Genomic DNA, 18,928 nt, shown 5'->3' with positions numbered 1-18,928 from the left:
TCTAGCCACAGCCTGGGGATGACTCATGGGTATTTTTGGTTTTGGTTTTGGTTTTGTTTTAGAGACAGAGAGTGTGTGTGCAAGTGGGGGGTGAGGAGGAGGGAGAGGGAGAGAATCATGAGCAGACTCTGTGCTAAGCATGGAGCCTGACTTGAGGCTTGATCCCATGACCCTGAGATCATGACTCAAGACAAAATCAAGAGACACTTAACTGGCTGAGCCACCCAGGCACACCAGCTTGTGGGTGTTTTTAAATATCCACCCTGTTAAGATGGTACCCAGGGCCCCAAGCCCACTCCTTTGCCTCTCCTCTGTTCTGGGAAGATAATTTTCATGGCCAAGCCAAAATTCAGGAGGGGTCACTAATTTTGGTGTCACCCATAAGCCACATGCCTCGTAAGGGCAAATATTTCTAGAAACACCCCATCCACACATCTGATGAAAGGGCTTCTGTTTGTGTTTAAATCCCAGAACCACCGAGTGATTAGGCCAGTGGACCCATGCAGGGGATCTGGAGAGTTTCCACTGGCCTAAGAATATTGAAGGCAGAGGAAAGGGCTGGAAGGGGGAGTGAGGTTGGTCCTGCAGAGAGAGTTGAAGACTTATGTGTGGAGGTGGGGGAGGGACCCACACGATGGAGAGCAGAAGTGACCCCCACCTTTTCCTCCTCTGGCTATTCAGTGATGGGGGTAGCAGATCAACAACCCGGTGCCATGTCCTCTGGGGACCAGAGAAATCCTGGTGGTCTCCTCTCAAGCTCATCTTTTCTTCTTACGTTCCAGTTTGAGAAATTCCATTTTCTTATCTTGCACACCCAAGACCTCCTGGACCTAAAACTTGGCAAGATACCTTTCTGGGTCTGAAAGAGTTCGCCCACCTCCTTCTAATTCGGGAAGCTGTCCTAGTCTCCCCCCACCCCCACTTCACCTCATCTCTGGGACGAGGAGCTCACCCCGCTGGAAGGACACAGCCTTGCCCCGGGTATGTTACGCATCTCACCTTTGCATCAGCAATACACCCAGGTGTGGTCCCGGTCATAGTTGTAAGAGGTTGCGCACCACGTAAGGTTCTGCTTTGTGCCTTTGTCAGTACAGTTAAAATAATTCTTGTTTTTATAGTTGAATGGGAAGTGGCAGGGAAAGCCAGGAACCAAGGAGGAAATTCCTAGGGAGAAGAAGGGGATAAGACAGTGGTTACCCCTGTGCCTTTACAGTATGGTGAAGGCTTAGGCTTCAGAGCCCACCCTAAAATCAAAATGGGGTCCACAATGCCTGTGGGTGTGTTGTTTGGCCACTGCTCAGAGGTTCCCATTAGTGGAGATAAATGCTGACCTAATCCCTAAATATCATAGAGATTTTCTTCCCTGGGAAGCTTGTTGCGTTTAGCTCAATGGGGTGTGGAATGGGGAACGAGGGCAGAGTGAAAGCACAAGGGTTCCTGGCAGTGGGAGAGAGAAGGACAACGTCATGTCACCAGGGGAACCAGGGAGTGGAGTGGGAAGCATGGAGAAGACATATTACGGGGGCTCCTCTTTACTCACAGATCCTCAATGTGTGAATTCGCCGCTTGCTAAAATTTATTTGGAACCCAAATCAATACTGGTGGGGCCTCTGCGGCCATGTGTGGACACACAGCACCCATGTTCCTAGCTGAAGCCCAGCAAGGCTGCACCCTGCCTTCTCCATGCAACTCTCGTGCTGTAGACAAGTGTTTAAAATGCCCAAGTGCAGTGCTGAAGAGCTGTCCACAGTCCTGAAGTGCAGGCGCTCTGGGATGTGCTTTATGGGAAAATAGTATAATATATTTACAGAGAAATGGTCTATTTTCCTTCCTTGAGGGCTTCTGCCCTGATCATCCACCAAATCTACGTTTGTTCTCCTTTTTAAGCAAAATTATCCAAAACACGCAATGGCACCAAAAGATTGCCACATGACCTTTTCATGTCCTCCTAGAGCATTGTCTAAACAATCCCTAAGGGTCAGCTGATTCTCTAGCTCAGTGTCAGCAAACTTTTTCTAGAAAGGGCCAGATGGTAGGTGTTTTCAGCTTCATGCCTCATACAGTCTTTATATATGGGCCCTAAGATATGAATTTCATATAATTTTTGTCTGTCACAAAATATGATCATTCTTCGGAATTTTTTCAACAATATAAAAATGTAAAAACGATTCTTAGGCTAGGGGCCAAAAGAAACATTGGTCCAGATGTGGCCCATAGGCAGGATGGGGTTCACAGACCCCTGCTCTAGGGAAATAGAACTTTGTCTGACTTACTACCTGCTGTTGATTGGAGGCCCCAACTCTGGAACTTGTAGAAGACTGATACATCGTGAATGATTTTTGTTCAACAGAGATACCAATAATTTCTGTCTGGTAGACAAGATAACCACAAAGATTTGATTGCCCTTTAGATGTTAATGGATTTTGTGGCTAACTTAACAATCTTGCTTGCGCTCAATATTCTTCTCTTCACTGATTTCATGTATTTCTTATAATGTCCCCTGAATTGGCTTACCTATCCTTCTAGTTCCCTTATTAATAGATTTTTTTCTTTAAGTAGGCTCCATGCCCAGCGTGGAGCCCAGTGCAGGGCTTGATCTCATGACCCTAAGATCAAGACCTGAGATGAGATCAAGGGTTTGACACTTAACCAAATGAGCCACCCAGGCACCCCAGATTTTTTTTAAACCTTAACACGTGCTTACTCTGTTTGTACAAATGAGTATTTGGTGTTTCACATTTTGAAAATCTTATACTGACCTCTTTCTCTTGGATCTTAAGCAGCCCATATTTTGCCCATCACATGCCCTTTGCTCATCAGATCCATGAGGAAGAGACCCTGCATTACTCATCACCATATGCCCACATCCCAGCACGGTGTCTGGCACACAGTAGGGCTGGAGTAGATGTTTGCTGAGTAAATGAATGAAGGAATCCACCCGTGTCCACCCAGTCCTCTTCCCCGGATTACTAGTGTCAGCACAGAGGCTCCACTTTCCATCCTCATCCATGTTCTCGGTGGTTGGGCACCAGAACTTGTTGCTTTCATCTTCAAGGCACTCAAAGATTGTGCTATTTCTGTAGATGGAGGGGAAGATGCAGGGCTTGCTGAAAGAATTTCCCCCATACTCTGAAAATAATCATGGAAAGGTCACAGGGACAAGAAGAGACAACGAAAAGAGCTTCCATTTATCACACATGAACTAGGCGCCATGTTTTATCTCATGAAAGGCAACATAACATTGAACGTGCCCAGTCAAGTTCCTGGTGATGTTATTATGTCCACTTTGCATACAAGTGAGAACCCAAACTGTCAATGACCACACAGTTACTGTCTACCTGAACAAAGGCTTTGTGTTCCACAGGCTTCATCAACAGAGTTATTGTGAGATTTAAGGATAAGTTTGGTAGGGTTAAGGACACAAGTGATGGATAGCTAGGGCAAAGATAAAATTAAGGTTTTATATGGGATTAGGATTTTTTGAGTGCCAAGGGAAGAACACAATTAAGATTTTATACAGGAATAAGTGTGCTCATGGATAGGTGCCTCACGTGAATCTTCATCTCTATGGAGGCAACACTACTTAGTGAGAAAGCACGTGCATCAGAGCCATATGGACTTGAATTCAAATCCTAACTCCGACATCACCTAGGAGTGTGACTTTGGGCGGGACTTAATTTTACTGTGACCATTTATTGAATAGGGAAAAAAATAGCATCTCATAGAGCTTCCGTGGAAAGATTCAATGGGAGGTTATATATAGAGGTCCTGGATCAGAGTCTAATACAGAAAGGGCTCTAGAATGAATGGAGGTCATTAAGAAGTGAAGAGGTTATTAAGATGAAATGTTAAGGAAGGGTCCAGCACTTGGTGAATCCGCTTATTGACAATTCTGGCAACAGAAATACTTGAAAACCAATATCAGGACTACAACCCATGGTTCTGGTTCTTAGGACAACTGGATTTTCCATGCTGACAATGGGGACTCGGGGGAACCTGGTCTCAGGACATTCCTGTCTCCTGTGGTTGTCCTAATGTATTCTCCAAGAAGACCCTTGATTCCTAGAAGTATTACTCCCATTGCTCTGCTCTCCCCTGTGCCATTGTCTCCTCAGTAGGATCATTGCTATCTCCCTTCCTTCCCACCAAACACCCCATCCCTGCTCTAGTGCCTCACCATTGGTTTCACAGTATTTCCACTGCTGCTTCTCATCAAAGCTGGAGGTGACGGAACACCACAGCTTTCCAAGGAAGCTGCCCTCCATGATGCAGCTGTTATGGGACCTTCCTCGATAGATGAAGGGGAAGATGCATCGTGGGTAATCTGTACAGAAAGGAGCCCGTGAGTGGTTTGACTTTCTCCAGCCATTCATGGGACAGTCATTTAATCATCCATCCATCCATCCATCCATTAGCCACCAAAGTACAGGACAAGCTTCAAGTCTGGAAGAGATTTTATTCATTCATCTCATCAAGCATTTCATAAAGAAAGCCTTTTCCTGTACTTTCACCCTCAAAGCTTCCCCAACAGAGTTCCCAATCTCAAGCATGGTGCCCCCACATACTGCACAAACAAACAACGTACTTTACTGTGTCTTAAAAACGAATCTCTTAGAATCAGCAGAAGACATATAGGAATCAAATCAAGACAAAGAATTTTGATGGTTTATGACCAACAGATGAAGTCAAGACCTTGACATACAAAAGAATGTTGCCATTACAAAAAAAAGAAGTCAAATATCAGAGAAGTCAAATACAATAAAATTATCATCTAGGTGTTGGTGCCTTATTGCAACTTCCATAGATAGATTGAATTTTCCATCACAAATGTAGTACTACAAATATAGTTTTGGACATTATGTTTGTAGTGGGTGGATTTACTCACACTGAGTGAGGGAGTCAGGGTCATTTGGAAATGATGGAGGGGTTTTCATAGACGAAGGGATGAAGGAAGTCTTCCTTGAGCAGGTGGCATTTGAGAAGAGGTTCTCCCAATGTGGAGAAGCCAGCCATGCAAAAATTGGGGGGAATTGAGGTTCAGGCAGAGGGAATGAAAGTGTGAAGAGTTCAAAGACAGGAAGGAGTTCAGAATATTCAAGAAACATGACAATTAGTATAGCTGGATCTCAGCAGGCAAGGAAGGGAGTGGAAGAAGATGAGGATAGAAAGGGCAGTGTCATGTAGAGCTTTGCAGACCAAGGTGAGAGGTCTCCTCCTCCTCTCCCCTCCCCTTCTTCTCCTCCTCCTCCTTCTTCTTCCTATTGAGTTGTAGGAGTTCTCTTGGATATTTCAGATATTAACCCCTTATCAGATACATGATTTGCAAATATTTTCTCCCATTCCATGGTTGATTCTTCATTTTACTGATGGTTTCTTTTGCTATACAGAAGCTTTGTAGTTTGATGTAGTCCCACTTGTTTATTTTTGCTTTTGTTGCCTTTGATTTGGGTGTCAAATCCAAAAAACCATTGCCAAAACTGATGTCTCACAGCTTACTCCCACGTTTTCTTATAGGAGTTCTGTGGTTTCACATCTTATGTTCAAGTCTTCAATCATTTTGAGTTGACTTTTGTGTATGGTGTAAGATAGGGGTCCAGTTTCATTCTTTTGCATGTGGTTGTACAGTTTTCCCAACACCACTTAATGGAGAGATTGTCCTTTCCCCATTACATATTCTTGGCTCCTTTGTCATAAATTAATTGACCATATATGCCTTAGTTTATTTCTGGACTCTCAATTCTGTTCCATTGATCCATGTGTCTGTTTTTATGCCTCTGCCATATTGTTTTTATTACTATAGTTTTGTAATATAGTCCGAAATCAGAAGTGTGGTATCTCCTGCTTTGTTTTTCTTTCTCAGTATTGCATTGGCTATCCGGGGGTCAGGATATTCTTCTAAGTGTGCAGGTGAGCCAGAGGGACACGAGCAGGGAAGTAGCATTGCCTGACTTCACATTCCAAAAAAGGTTCTTTGACTGAAGTGTGGAGAATCAGTTGGAGGGAGGTGAGGGGGATTTGGGGAGACCAGTTAGCAAATTTTGGCAGGCAGAGTTGATGGTGATTTGGAGAAGGATGGAAGCAGAGGAAGCAGGTTCTTCCCAGAAGCTGAAGCTAGGATCTATTTTGAAGGCAAAATTAAGTCTAGTTGGTGGGTTACATGCAGGGTGGGAAGGAAAGAATTAGGGATGACTCTGTTTTTCTGATTTACACAGTGGTGGCACCTTGTCCTTATTTTATTTTATTTTTTTAAAAGATTTTATTTATTTATTTATTTGAGAGAGTGAGAATGAGAGAGAGAGAGAGAGCACATGCGGGGGGAAGGGTCAGAGGGAGAAGCAGACTCCCTGCTGAGCAGGGAGCCCAACGCGGGACTCGATCCCAGGACTCCAGGATCATGACCTGAGCTGAAGGCAGTCGCTTAACCAACTGAGCCACCCAGGCGCCCAGCACCTTGTCCTTATTGAGGGAGCATGCAAATGAGCAGAGAAGCCTCTGCACAATAGCATATGTCTAAGTGATATGAATATCGTAAGCTAGCATTGTTAGGGATTGACATGGACACCTGTTTCTGATATCGCTATTGCACTCACGAGAAGAAGCGTCCTGTGTCCTGTGAGGCATTACTTGGAAATAGCAATGAAAAACCACTTCTCCACCGCTGTGTAAGGGGAAGACGTCAGGGTAAGGGTAAGGCTAAGATGCTAAAGCTATTCACAAGTAGTATGATACCCGCCAGTATGGGTCCAAAGAGCAGTATTTGGTTCAGGAGCCAGAGCTGAGGGAGGAGATGCAAAAAGCATACCTTCATCTATTCAGGAGCCCTTGGTGATATGGCTGAAAGAGGTTTAATCAAATGCAGGTTGTTGACTCTCTAGGCCATAATTGTGCCTAGTATATGCACTTTGGGCAGAGTTTTGTCCCCTTTTGTATATCTTATGCATGTTCGGGGGCCTCTTTTCCAGAATTTAAAAAAAACACTCTAATTTTCAGATTCAGTTTCAACCAGTTGATCCTGATTTACATTGTTTGAACGGGAGCGATATTTTCAATCAGAGATAATATTGCTTCCAGGTTTGGTTTGGTTTTTTTTCAGTGTAATGGGGCTTCTTTGTAGTCATTGTTAGCTCTTACAATCAAAGAGATTCTGCTTGGAGGTACAAGTGTCTGGCCACTTTTTAATATCTTTTAGGTTAGTTATGATCATGCGTGCTTAATTATTTTATTATCAATTTGCTTCATTTTACTTCTATACTGCAGTTATGGAATTATGTTGATTTATTTTGAAATTATGAATTTAGAATAGGTAATGTTCTTTATAAATTTTATTTCAGGATAGTAAAAGGGATGTTATATTTATTATCAAAGGGAGAATTTGATTTAAGGGAGTCAAGAACAGTGGTAAGAGGGAAAAGTAAGTCCTAAATATTCAAAAGCCGGTTAGTAGTAGGAACAATTAAAATGTCCAACAATAAGGTATTGGTTAAAACAAAATGCCTTTTGTGCACAAAAGATAGAAATCATACAATTGCAAAAATGTCTTGGACTTTGAAAAAAAAGTAAACAGAGTCTCTCAAATCCCTTCTCTGTTATACTGTTTCTGTTTTTCTTTATCAATTTAGAAAATCAAGAAAGAGAAAAAAAATATGGTGGTTCAGAGAACACCATTTTCAACACTACCGTTGTTAACATTATTATCCATTACTAGTATTCAGTGTTTAGCCTCCCGCAGCATTTCTATGCACACACACATATATCATAACTCGTCTTCAAAAATATGATCATATTGGGGCGCCTGGGTGGCTCAGTCGTTAAGCGTCTGCCTTCAGCTCAGGTCATGATCCCAGGGTCCTGGGATCGAGCCCCACATCAGGCTCCCTGCTTGATGGGAAGCCTGCTTCTCCCTCTCCCACTCCCCCTGCTTGTGTTCCCCATCTCGCCGAGTCTCTCTCTGTCAAATAAATAAATAAAATATTTAAAAAACCACAAAAACCAAAAATATGATCATATTATACAAACCCACACATTTTCTTTTGTGACCCATCATTTGAGGAGGCCTGCTGAGGGGACAGCATGGTGCCACTCACCGTCTGCCATGCAGTACTTCCACTGCCCATCATAAATGGCTCTGGTTGCACACCAAGGGGAGAGGCTATTGGTTTTGATGCAAGAAAAGTAAGAAGACCCCTTGTAGGTGAAGGGAAAGACACATGAATCTTTCTGATCTGGAAGACAGAGAGACAAAACGAAGGGGCTTCGTCACAATGAATGAGCCAAGGATGAGTCTTGGTTTGGTTCTCATGGCGGGGGCGGGGGGGTCTGAAGGCGACACGTGGAGTCTTAGCATCCAGCTTTCTCGTGACGTACAAGGGCATGTCCAGTTTATTTTGAGACCAAGAGTACAGGGAAAGAGTCTCATAAACCATGAAAGCAACAAGGATAAAGTTTTCTTCCAGACCATCAGAGCACCGTCGACGTCACAGAAAACACATTTGGTAAAGGTCATGAGATCACAGTAGGTAATGAAAGGACACACATTAAATAATTCTGAAAAGCAATTGCATTTTGCAACGCTCTTTTCAATCTTTCTGATGACACAAAAAAGAAAGCTTCATTTTAATGCTAGTATTTCTCTACCATGTCTCTAATTCTTAATAATCTCCCTTTTTAACAGCAACAACAAAAAGAGGGCAGGACTCAGGCTCAAAGCCTTATTGGGACAATAGCATCTAGTAGAATGTAATAACAGGATTTTGTTTTCATAGTATTTATTTTTGTTTGCAATTTCTGTTTATGGCAAGTAGTAGCATTTTTACAGATTACAGAGCTGATGTTAACTATTCTTTAAAATAAGGGTGTTAAAGTGAAGAAGAGATCACATCTAAAGAAGAAGGTCGAGCAAATGATATTGCTGGTGATGTGCAGATGTGGCAAATACTGAGGGGGTGGTACTCGGATGAGTGAAGTTGGAGAAATGCAACCCTTGGCCTTTGCATTCCTCAGTGTGAGGGCAGGGACTTTGTCTTGATACAGTGTACCTCGGAAACTAGAATAGTGACTTGCTCATAGTAGATGCTTAAGAAAGAACTGACAGAATGAAGATAATAAGTTCAGAAAATGCCACATGAAAAAAAGATAAATGGGTTTCTTTGATGAAGGACTCATCAAAAGGGTCAACATGTAAATGAGAATTGAATTAGCAAGAGGAGTATGGAGTATATTGAATTGTCCTTTTCCTCCCATTCCTTGAGAGCTTTGGAGACTAATGGTCCCTGAAACACATCTTAAGAAATTCTATTCTAGCCCAAATTCTTCATGGAGAAGGAAGTGAAGACCCATGTAAGATAAGGAATCATTTCAACTTAATGCCTTTTTTTTTTTTTTTGAGCAGAACTAGAATGAGAACTAGAATTTTATATCTAATGGTCCAGGATCATAGCTTTTCTCTTTGCCTTCATCCTGTCATTCCTTCCTCCCTTCGCTTTCTCCCTCCTTCAAAGATATAATGAAGGCTTACTATGACTAAGACATTCTGATAGGTTATTTATGTGCTTGCACACACGGATGTGTGTGTGTGTGTGCGTGCGTGCGCGTGCATGCTCATGTTCCAAACATGGTGAGGCAAAGCTTCCATGGACTCACTAAAACCTATCTTCTTTTTCTTTCTGGGCTCCTAGCTTGAACCCATTTTTTGGCCTCTCTTATAGTTAGTTGGGGCCGCGTGACTCAGTTACAACCCATGGAATGTGGGTGGAAATCATGTTCTCCATTTCCTTGCTCAGAGAAGTCCCAAGCAAACCTCCATGCTCCTTTCTTCCTCTGCCAGCTGGATATAGAGCTGTAGTTCTCGAGGAGAAGGGGACATTAGACAATGTTTGGAAATATTGGAGAAATATTGGTTGTTACAACTGGGAGAAGGGGGAGCTGGTGGCTGTGCTCCTGGGATCTACTGGGCAGAGGCTGGGGATGTTGCTAAACATTTTACCATGCACAGGTTCCAGAACAAAACCATCTGGCCCCAAATGTCAATAGTGCCCAGGTTGAGAAACTCAGATAAAGAGGACCCTGCAGAGAACATTGAGGCTCTAGGGGATGGAGGAGCCATGATACGGAAGGGTCCTGCATCTCTGAATCACAACAAAAAGGCTTCCCACCAAACATCCACATTGAAGTGCTGGATGAGTTTGACGTGAACTCTACTGAGTTCAGCCACTGACATTTGGGGATAGTTAGTCTGTTACCAATACAGATGCATAAGACATCCTCTCTATCCTCAACCTTGTACCCCCATCTCTTCTAGATCAGATTCCTACCCTGTATAATCTGACCTAAGCCACCATAAGGGTGAATGAAGGATGTACTGGGAGAGGGTGGAAAAGGCAGACCTCCAGCTTTGAGTTTCACCAATGGGTTGATGCAAGTAGGGGCCCTTAAGTCACATTGCGTGGTCCACCTCTGAGTCTCAGAACTTTCTGGTCTTGGTTTTATAAAGCTGAAACCAGTTAATATCTGGAAAGTGCTTAGAAGAGTACCTGGAACATGACTGCTACTCAACAAATGTTAGCAATCATCACCATCACCATCATCATCATCATCAATGATTCTCAGTCATGGACACCACCGGTATGTACAATGCTGGGAGGGCAGGCAGATGCCCCCTTGACACAGGATTAAGATTATTCTTGGGAGTTGTTAGTAAGAACCAACACATAATAGATACTATTAGCCATCTGCAAAGTAATCCAGCAGATGGTCTAATCTTCTTAACTGGGTTAAAATCCTCCATAATCTGGGCCCTGCTGACCTCTCTGTTCTCACTGCCTGATTAACATTTCCTCGACCTTCCTCCATGCTCTTTCTTGTCTTTGGCATTTGGCTCATGCCCTTAATCCTGCTCTTTTCTTTCTTCCTAGCCTTACTCCCCATTACTCAACCATACAACCTGATTCAGTCTGGATCAATACTCTTCTGCACTCTTATAATACTCTGAGTCAATCTCTATAAATGTACTTACCAAATATTTAAAGAATATAGTTATCTGTTTACATGTCTATCACTCCTGTTTGCTGTGAGCTCTCTGATTATAGAGCATGAGTTTTATTTATTGCTATGTTTCTGGCCCATTGCATGGTGCCTGGCATTTGGGAATCACTCAATAAATGTGTATCCTATAAATATGTGCAGAGGAGACTTAGGGATGCCAAGTTTTGCCACAGGAATGTGGGTATGGTCTCAAGAAGGTATGACTAGAATGAGACAAGAACAGAAAAAGCTGGTATTGTTCCCTGACTGAATAAACTGTGGGTTCTTAGCATTTTGGGGACTCATCAGTTCTTTTGAGAAGCCAGACCTTCTCTCAGGGAAAATGCTCATACCTCCCTGTGGCAGAGACTGTTGTGTGTTCAAAACCAGCTTCATCTTCCTCCTAAATGTACTGTTAAAAAACACATTTCCCAGACTCCCTTGCAGCTAAGCATCCTGTGAGTTCTGGCCAGTGGAAGTGGGAGAAAATGACAGCTATCACTTCCTGGCCAAAAAAACTCTCATCCAAGATCATCAGACTTTTGATCGTTGTCTATCAGCTCCAAGCAAAGAATCCACAGAACACCCTAAAGCCCTAGGGGATGGTGGAACCCCACAGTGGAAGGTGCATGGACCCCTGCTGACCAGACGCACCCTCATTGGACTTTATAGGAAGGAGAAATAAAATGATTTGTGTTAAGCTGCTATAATTTGGAGTTTGTCTGTTTCAATATCTATTCTCACTACCCTGATAAATACACCCCCTTTTTTATACCAATCTGGGGTTTCATGGGCTCTGGTGCTTGCCCGGTGACCTCATATTAGGAATCTCTGGAATATAGAATGTGATCATTGAAAAAGGACTTCGTGGAATCCAAGGGCATGAAAACAGGAGTGTCTCTTGAGGGACTCCTGGGTGGCTCAACCTCTGCCTTCGGCTCAGGTCATGATCCCAGGGTCCTGGGATTGAGTCCCACATCGGGTTCCCTGCTCAGTGGGAGCCTGCTTCTCCCTCTGCCCCTCCCCCTCCTTATGCTCTCTCTCTCTCTGACTAATAAATAAATAAAATCTTTAAAAAAAAACAGTGTTTCTTGAGCCTATCCAAGGGAGAGGGCTCATCAGACAGAAAAGGATTTTAATTGTAGAGAATTGTTTCACCCTAGCTTGAGTGAACTATATATAATCAGGGTCTCTCTTTGTTCTGCTTCTGTGCTTACCATACGATCTTTGGGTGGTTGATTTAGATTCCTAGATATATTAAGAGCGTAGCGTCATACCCACTAGAATGGCTACTTTTTTTTTTTTTTTTTTTTTAGCAGAAAACAACAAGTGTTGGCAAGGATGTGGAGAAATTAGAACCTTATGCACTGTTGATGGGAATGTAAAATGGTGTAGCTGCTTTGGAAAACAGTATGGCATTTCCTCAAAAAATTAAACATAGAATTACCATATGACCCAGGAATTCCCCTTCTGGGTATATCCCCAAAAGAATTGAAAGTGGATTCTCAAAGAAGTATTTGTAACACCCAATGGTTAGAGCAGTGTTATTCACAATAGCCAAAATGTAGAAACCATCCAAGTCCATCAGTGGATGGATGGATAAACAAAAGGTGGTATGTACATGTATGGATCACACACACAGTGGAATATCATTCGGCCCTAAAGGGAAAGGGAATTCTGACAGCTGCTACAACATGGATGAATCTTGAGGACATTATGCGAAGTGACATAAGCCAATCACAAAAAGACAAGTACTGTTTGAGTCCACTTTCATGAGGCATCAGAGCAGTCAAATTCATGGAGAAAGAAAGTAGAAGGGTGGTTGCCGGGGCTGAAGGGAGGGGGAGGTGCAAGTTGTTTAATGGGTACAGAGTTTTAGTTTTGCAGGCTGAAAAGAGCGCTGGCTATTGGTTGTACAACAATGTGAATCTACTTCTATGGAACTGTGCACTTCAAAATGGTAAATATTGTAAATTTTATGTTCTGAGCATTTTACCACAATTTAAGAAAGAGAGTGGAGGGTCTAGGTTGGAGTCTGAAGACTCAATCCATTGGAATTATAGAGCGCCCCCCTTTTTTTTAGAGAGAGAGAGAGAGTGAACACGCAAGTGGTGGGGGAGAGGCAAGGGAGAGGGAGAGAATCTCAAGCAGGCTCCACGCCCAGCTCAGAGCCCAACATGAGGCTCAATCTCACAGACCTGAGCCAAAATCCAGAGTCAGAGGCATCACCAACTGAGCCGCCCAGGCGCCCCTAGAGCTCCCCCCCTTTTTTAAAGATTTTATTTATTTATTTGACAGCGAGAGACACAGCAAGAGAGGGAACACAAGCAGGGGGAGTGGGAGAGGGAGAAGCAGGCTTCCCACGGAGCAGGGAGCCCGATGCGGGGCTCGATCCCAGGACCCTGGGAACATGACCTGAGCCGAAGGCAGATGCTTAACAACTGAGCCACCCAGGCACCCCTAGAGCCCCCCTTTTAATTCACATATCTGCACTTCCCTTCCATGTGCTGAGCATCATGAAAGGTGCTTGTGTCCATTACAGCGACCACCCACTTATCCAGGGTCTCGCTTTTCTTGTTTTCAGTTATCTGCAGTCAAGGCGGTCCAGGAGCAGATGATTCTCTATCTCCTCCTTACCTGAATCCAGGAATCCTTGCTTTGACCCATTCACTCTTTCTAATTTCCAAATCTTCCCCATCATTTTCCAGTATACTCACTTCCACTTGTCTCATGGGAGTAGAGGAGGAAGGTTATCCATCCCAACATGTAACTGGACCATGGGTTCATCTCAACAGGCCTCTTCTTTCTGGACTGAAGGAAGACAAAAAATTTATTTATTTATTTATTAAGATTTTATTTATGTATTTGACAGAGAGAGAGAGACACAGCGAGAGAGGGAACACAAGCAGGGGGAGTGGGAGGGGGAGAAGCAGGTTTCCCGCTGGGCAGGGAGCCCGATGCAGGGCTCAATCCCAGGACCCTGGGACCATGGCCTGAGCAGAAGGCAGATGCTTAACGACTGAGTCACCCAGGTGCCCCAAAAAAATTTTTTTAAAGATTTTATTTATTTGAGAGAGAGAGAGTGCGTGCATAAGTGGGGGGCAGGAGCAGAGGGAAAGGGAGAAGCAGACTCTCCGCTGAGCAGGGACCCTGACACGGGGCTAGATCCCAGGACCTCAAGATCATGACCCCAGCTGAAGGCAGACGCTCAACCGACTGAGCCACCCAGAGCCCCAGGAAGACAAAAATTTTGCTCCTATGGGTTCCTTCTTCCACTAACTCCCAGGTTTGGTGTCATGCATGCCATTTTACTTTATACTCCTAGAGGGCAGTGAAGAGTAATTTACTCTTACAGGAAAGAAAAAATATATATATACTGTCATTACGGAGGGGTCGGTGTGATGGGAAGGAGAAACGTTGCATTTGTTGAGCATTTACTGTATTCCAGGCTACACGCTCAACACACAGTATGCCGCTTGGTTCTCACAAATGAAATGATAGCTATTTTAATCCCATTTTACAGATGAGGAAGCTGAGGCTCAGAGAAGCCGAGTGATCTGCCTGAGTTGGTTACACAGAGAGGAAATGGCAGGATTCTAACCCATGTAAATAGCTTCAAAGGCTCTACTCGTCATGGGGATCTTAACCATAGCCTTAAACCCTCCTCATGGATCATACCCATCTCCAGCGGGATATGAAAGTACCTTAATGATCAGCATTTACCATGCTCCCCAGCTGGAATTTCTATTTGCCTCTCTGCCATTTCCTTAATGACACATAGATATGCCATTTTCCACAGAAACAACAACTCAGGGTTGGACTCGGTGGTCTGCTTTTGTCTTGAGACTCAGTTACTATTACCACTTCTGCTGGCTACCAGTTATTGAGCGCCTACTGTATGCCACCTTCTAATGACCTGATGAGCAGGCATGATCAGCTCTGTTTACGGAAGAGCGAAACCAAGATATGGGAGGTTAAGTAACTTATCCAAGCACCACAGATGGTAGGTGACGGACCTCGGGTTCAACGACAGACCTGTCTACACCAGTGTCAGAATTCTCAAGCTCCATAAACCACTTCCCATCTGTGGGTCTTTGTTCCCTCACCTGCAGAGCGTAGGTTACTAATTCCTGCCCCTGGGGGAGGCCGCGAGGGTCCAGGCAGATCCTGATGCAAAAGTGTGTTTCCGTTGTAAATTGTTAGTTTTGTTTATGAATAATTAAGGCAAAGATCAGGGCAGCTCAGGAGAGACATCAGATGGCAACAACTCTGGATGGTGGGTTTGGGGAGGAAAAAAATATCCCAGAGCCGTAGATTCAGGTCCTCGAACAGGTAGGCGGCGCCACTGAGCACCCGGGTCTCAGAACACACCTTTTCACTTGGCTTTCCTGCTACATATGGGAGCATTTTCTGATTTCTCTTGTTATTTTTAACCACAGCACCATGCCCCAAACTTGCTTTTCCTGAGTGATGTCTCATTCACTGCCTACCTGCTCATGACTAACTCCGACTGGTGGTTCAGACTCTGGAGTTGGACCCACCTTTGATTGTGGAGGCTAGCTGGTCCTGGTTGAAATCTGGACTCTACCATTTCCCACCTGGGTGACCTTCAGAAGTTACTTAAATTCTCCAAGCCTTAGCTTCATCATCTAAAAAATGGGGATACTGGGACACCTGGGTGGCTCAGTCGGTTAAGGATCTGCCTTCCGCTCAGGTCATGATTCCGGGGTCCTAGGATTAAGCCCCACATTGGCTCCCTGCTCAGCAGGGAGTCTGCCCCTTCCCCTGCTCACCCTCTTTCTCTCAAATAAATAAATAAAATATATTTTAAAAATAGGGATTACTAATACTACCTACCATTTAGACTTGTTATGATGATTCGCTGAGATCATAAAAAAATAGCAGGTAATACTCATTGAGTGCTATACACGATTCTAAATTCATTATGATCCTGATAGTAACCGAAAGTGGGGGGCCCTAGTGGGAGCCCCATTGCACATTTGGGGAAGTGGAGCCACAGAGAACTTAAGCATCTTGCTGAGGATCACAAACCTCAAAAGTGGGGGGGCTCCTACCAGACCACTGACAACCTAACTCCAGAAACTGGGCTCTTGGCTGCTACGCCATGCTGTCTTCAGGCTGACTGTGGGACCTCACGTGCGTTAAGCACTCCAGAAATGTCAGCCGAAATCATCGTTCGTACCAGACCTCTCCAGACAAATTTCACTTCTGAGTGTCAAGACTGTATTTTCAGGGAGCCTGGGTGGCTCAGTTGGTTAAGCGGCTGCCTTCGGCTCAGGTCATGATCCCGGAGTCCCGGGATCGAGTCCCGCATCGGGCTCCCTGCTCGGCGGGGAGTCTGCTTCTCCCTCTGACCCTATCCCCTCTCATGCTGTTTCTCTCTCTGTGTCAAATAAATAAATAAACAAAATCTTTAAAAAAAAAAAAAAAAAAGACCGTATTTTCACCTGCCCCCTGGCGAATGTCCATCTAGATTGCCCCTCAATCACCTCAGATTCCAAGACTGGGCTCCTGATATAAAGCCCCAAATATCCCCACCCACCGTCCCCCCCCACACACAACTTAATTGAACTGTGTTTGCTATGGTCTGAATGTTTGTGACTCCCCCAAATTCATATGTTGGGATCTTAACCCCCAAGGTGTTGACAGTAGGAGGTGGGGTCTTCGGGAGTGATGAGGTAATGAGGGTGAAGCCTCATGAGTAGGATTAGTGCCCTTGTAAAAGGGACCCCAGAGAGCCCCTTGCCCCTTCCACCACGCAAAGACTCAGTGAGAAGATGATTGTCTACCCAAAGTGGGTTTTCCCCAGACCCTGAATCTGCTGGTGCCACGGTCTTGAACTTCCCGGACAATAGAACCACGAGAAATACATTTCTGTTATTTCTAAGGCCCCCACCCCCAGTTCTTCCCCATCTCCCAAGTCGTCACCCCAAGAGTAAAGCTTTCTCCTCCCTCAGATAGCAGGCATCAAACCCCATGGCTTCTACTTCCTGAAGGGCTCTTGAACCCAGCGCCTTCTCTCTGTCTCTCCTGCTCCTACAAAGTCCCCAAACAGTGGTCATGTTCTGTCAAGGATGTCCTGGCCTCCAGGCTCTCCCCTGTCCCGTCCACAGGACTGCTGATCGGGCCTCTCTTGGTGCTTGCTTTTAAGCATTCATTTAAATATTACTGAGTCCGCACGGTACGTGGTCTGCAGGGCTAGGGGATGAGCGAGAGCAGCTTATGAGACAGGCCTGGCCCTGCCTTCGTGGGGCTGGCCATCTGCTAAGGAGACCGACAGGAAGGGAATAAACCAGAGACAAGCACGGAACTCTTGCTCATGATCGTGGCTCCGAAGGAGGAGGACCGAGGCTGCCATAAGGAATAACTGGGGCAAGGTGACTTCTGGTCAGAAGGCCAAGGGAAGCTCTTCTGAGAAGATGACACGGAAACAGACCTGCAGGAAGAGTGGGATGTAGACATGAGGGGAGCCTGGGGCAGTGGCAGCTCATCTGGGCCAAAGAGGCAGGATTCGAGAAAGAGCTAGGTGTATTTAAGGAACAACTGGGCCAGAGCAGGGAGGAGTGAGGCTTGAGAGATGCTTGGTGAGGTGGATGGGGCAGGACCCTGCAGAGCCTCCCTTAGATTCTAAATGCAAATGGAGGCCACTGGAGAGATTAAAGTGAGGGAAAGTGGCATCCATTAATTCACAATTCTCTATCACTTTTAAATGCAAACCACAGTCCATACCACGACTTTCCCCTCAAAGCTCATTCTTTATCACTCTTGTTCTCCTTTGATCCGCTCCAGCTACACTAAGCTTTTCAGTGCTTCCAGCACAGGCCAGGCTTCCTTGCACCTCAGGACCTTTGCACTTTCTCTTCTCTCTGCCTGGATGCTCCCCCCACCCCCAGGTATCCGCATGGCTTGCTTCTTTGTGCCATAAAGGATGTTGTACAATGCAAGGAGCCGAGACGGACTGATATTCTGGAATGTTAATGAGCCTCCTTGGATCAAGACATGGATATTAATAGAAAATATTTGGGGGTGGTTCAAGACAATGGTTGAACTGTAAAGTGAGCCGTAATAGCCAGACACCCACGTCTGGAACATTCAGGTTAGGACCAAGTCATTCCCCGAGCACTGGCACATTCAAATGCTGTGGAGGACCCTTTGTCCTGGGCCGTGGGGTAGTTGGAGTTGGCATCCTGCCATTGTCACCATATTTTTGATGGATAGGATCTCTGAGAAGTGAGAATGAGCAGCTAAGGACAACTGTGAGACTCTCCATTTAAATTGTTTACCATACATGTGTATGACTTTCACAATTAAAAATAATAATTATGTATATGCATCCATATACATATATGTGTGTATACATTACAGATGTGTATACATACACATACACACAAATATGCACACATTATATACATATGGACAGGTATCTGGATGCAAACATGCTCACACACTCACGTGCAGATTGTCAAAATTTGGGAAAACAAAAAAGAGCATCCTGGATTAAGCAATATGAGGCCATTTAACATTGTGAAATTAGGGGCTCCTGGGTGGCTCAGTCGTTAAGCATTTGCCTTCAGCTCAGGTCATGATCCCAGGTCCTGGGATCGAGTCCCACATCAGGCTCCCTGCTCAGCGGGAAGCCTGCTTCTCCCTCTCCCACTCCCCCTGCTTGTGTTCCCTCTCTCGCTGTGTCTCTCTCTGTCAAATAAATAAATAAAATCTTTTAAAAAATAAAATAAAATAAAATTATGAAATTAAAAATCTATATAGATGGCTGGCTTTAGAATGGATTAATTTTCAGAAGTAGCTGTTATGGGCCAGATCTAGCAAACAGGCATAGAGCAAAGCACAGTGCTAGGGGCCCCCGGGTAGCCACATTTCACAGGGATTA

The 18,928-nt window shown here is 44.6% G+C and overlaps 1 protein-coding gene across 1 annotated transcript; it reads right to left on the bottom strand.

Annotated features, from left to right (window-relative positions):
• Positions 1 to 1,006: 1,006 nt before the first annotated feature.
• ELSPBP1 (epididymal sperm binding protein 1) lies at positions 1,007 to 13,806 on the bottom strand. The gene is made up of 5 exons (XM_034986563.1): positions 13,737 to 13,806; positions 8,085 to 8,222; positions 4,178 to 4,324; positions 2,971 to 3,129; positions 1,007 to 1,164 (listed from the first exon to the last, which is right to left on the bottom strand). Exons 1-5 carry the CDS (start codon positions 13,804 to 13,806, stop codon positions 1,007 to 1,009), a joined length of 672 nt encoding a protein of 223 aa, XP_034842454.1.
• Between the last annotated feature and the right edge of the window lie 5,122 nt (positions 13,807 to 18,928).

The sequence above is a fragment of the Mirounga leonina genome, unplaced genomic scaffold (assembly GCF_011800145.1).
Source record: "Mirounga leonina isolate KUSES-001 unplaced genomic scaffold, KU_Mleo_1.0 Mir_376, whole genome shotgun sequence".
NCBI lineage: Eukaryota > Metazoa > Chordata > Mammalia > Carnivora > Phocidae > Mirounga > Mirounga leonina.
The sequence above is the reverse complement of the archived record's forward strand: the minus strand, read 5'-3'. Positions and strand labels throughout refer to the sequence as shown.

Coding starts and splice junctions, on each gene's coding strand:
- ELSPBP1 (XM_034986563.1), bottom strand. CDS start 13,806: ATGAACCCATGGTCCAGTTACATGTTGGGATGGATAACCTTCCTCCTC. Junction 8,223..13,736: donor CTCCCATGAGACAAGTGGAA/GTGAGTATACTG, acceptor TCTGTCTTCCAG/ATCAGAAAGATTCATGTGTC. Junction 4,325..8,084: donor GAAGTACTGCATGGCAGACG/GTGAGTGGCACC, acceptor CTTTCTGTACAG/ATTACCCACGATGCATCTTC.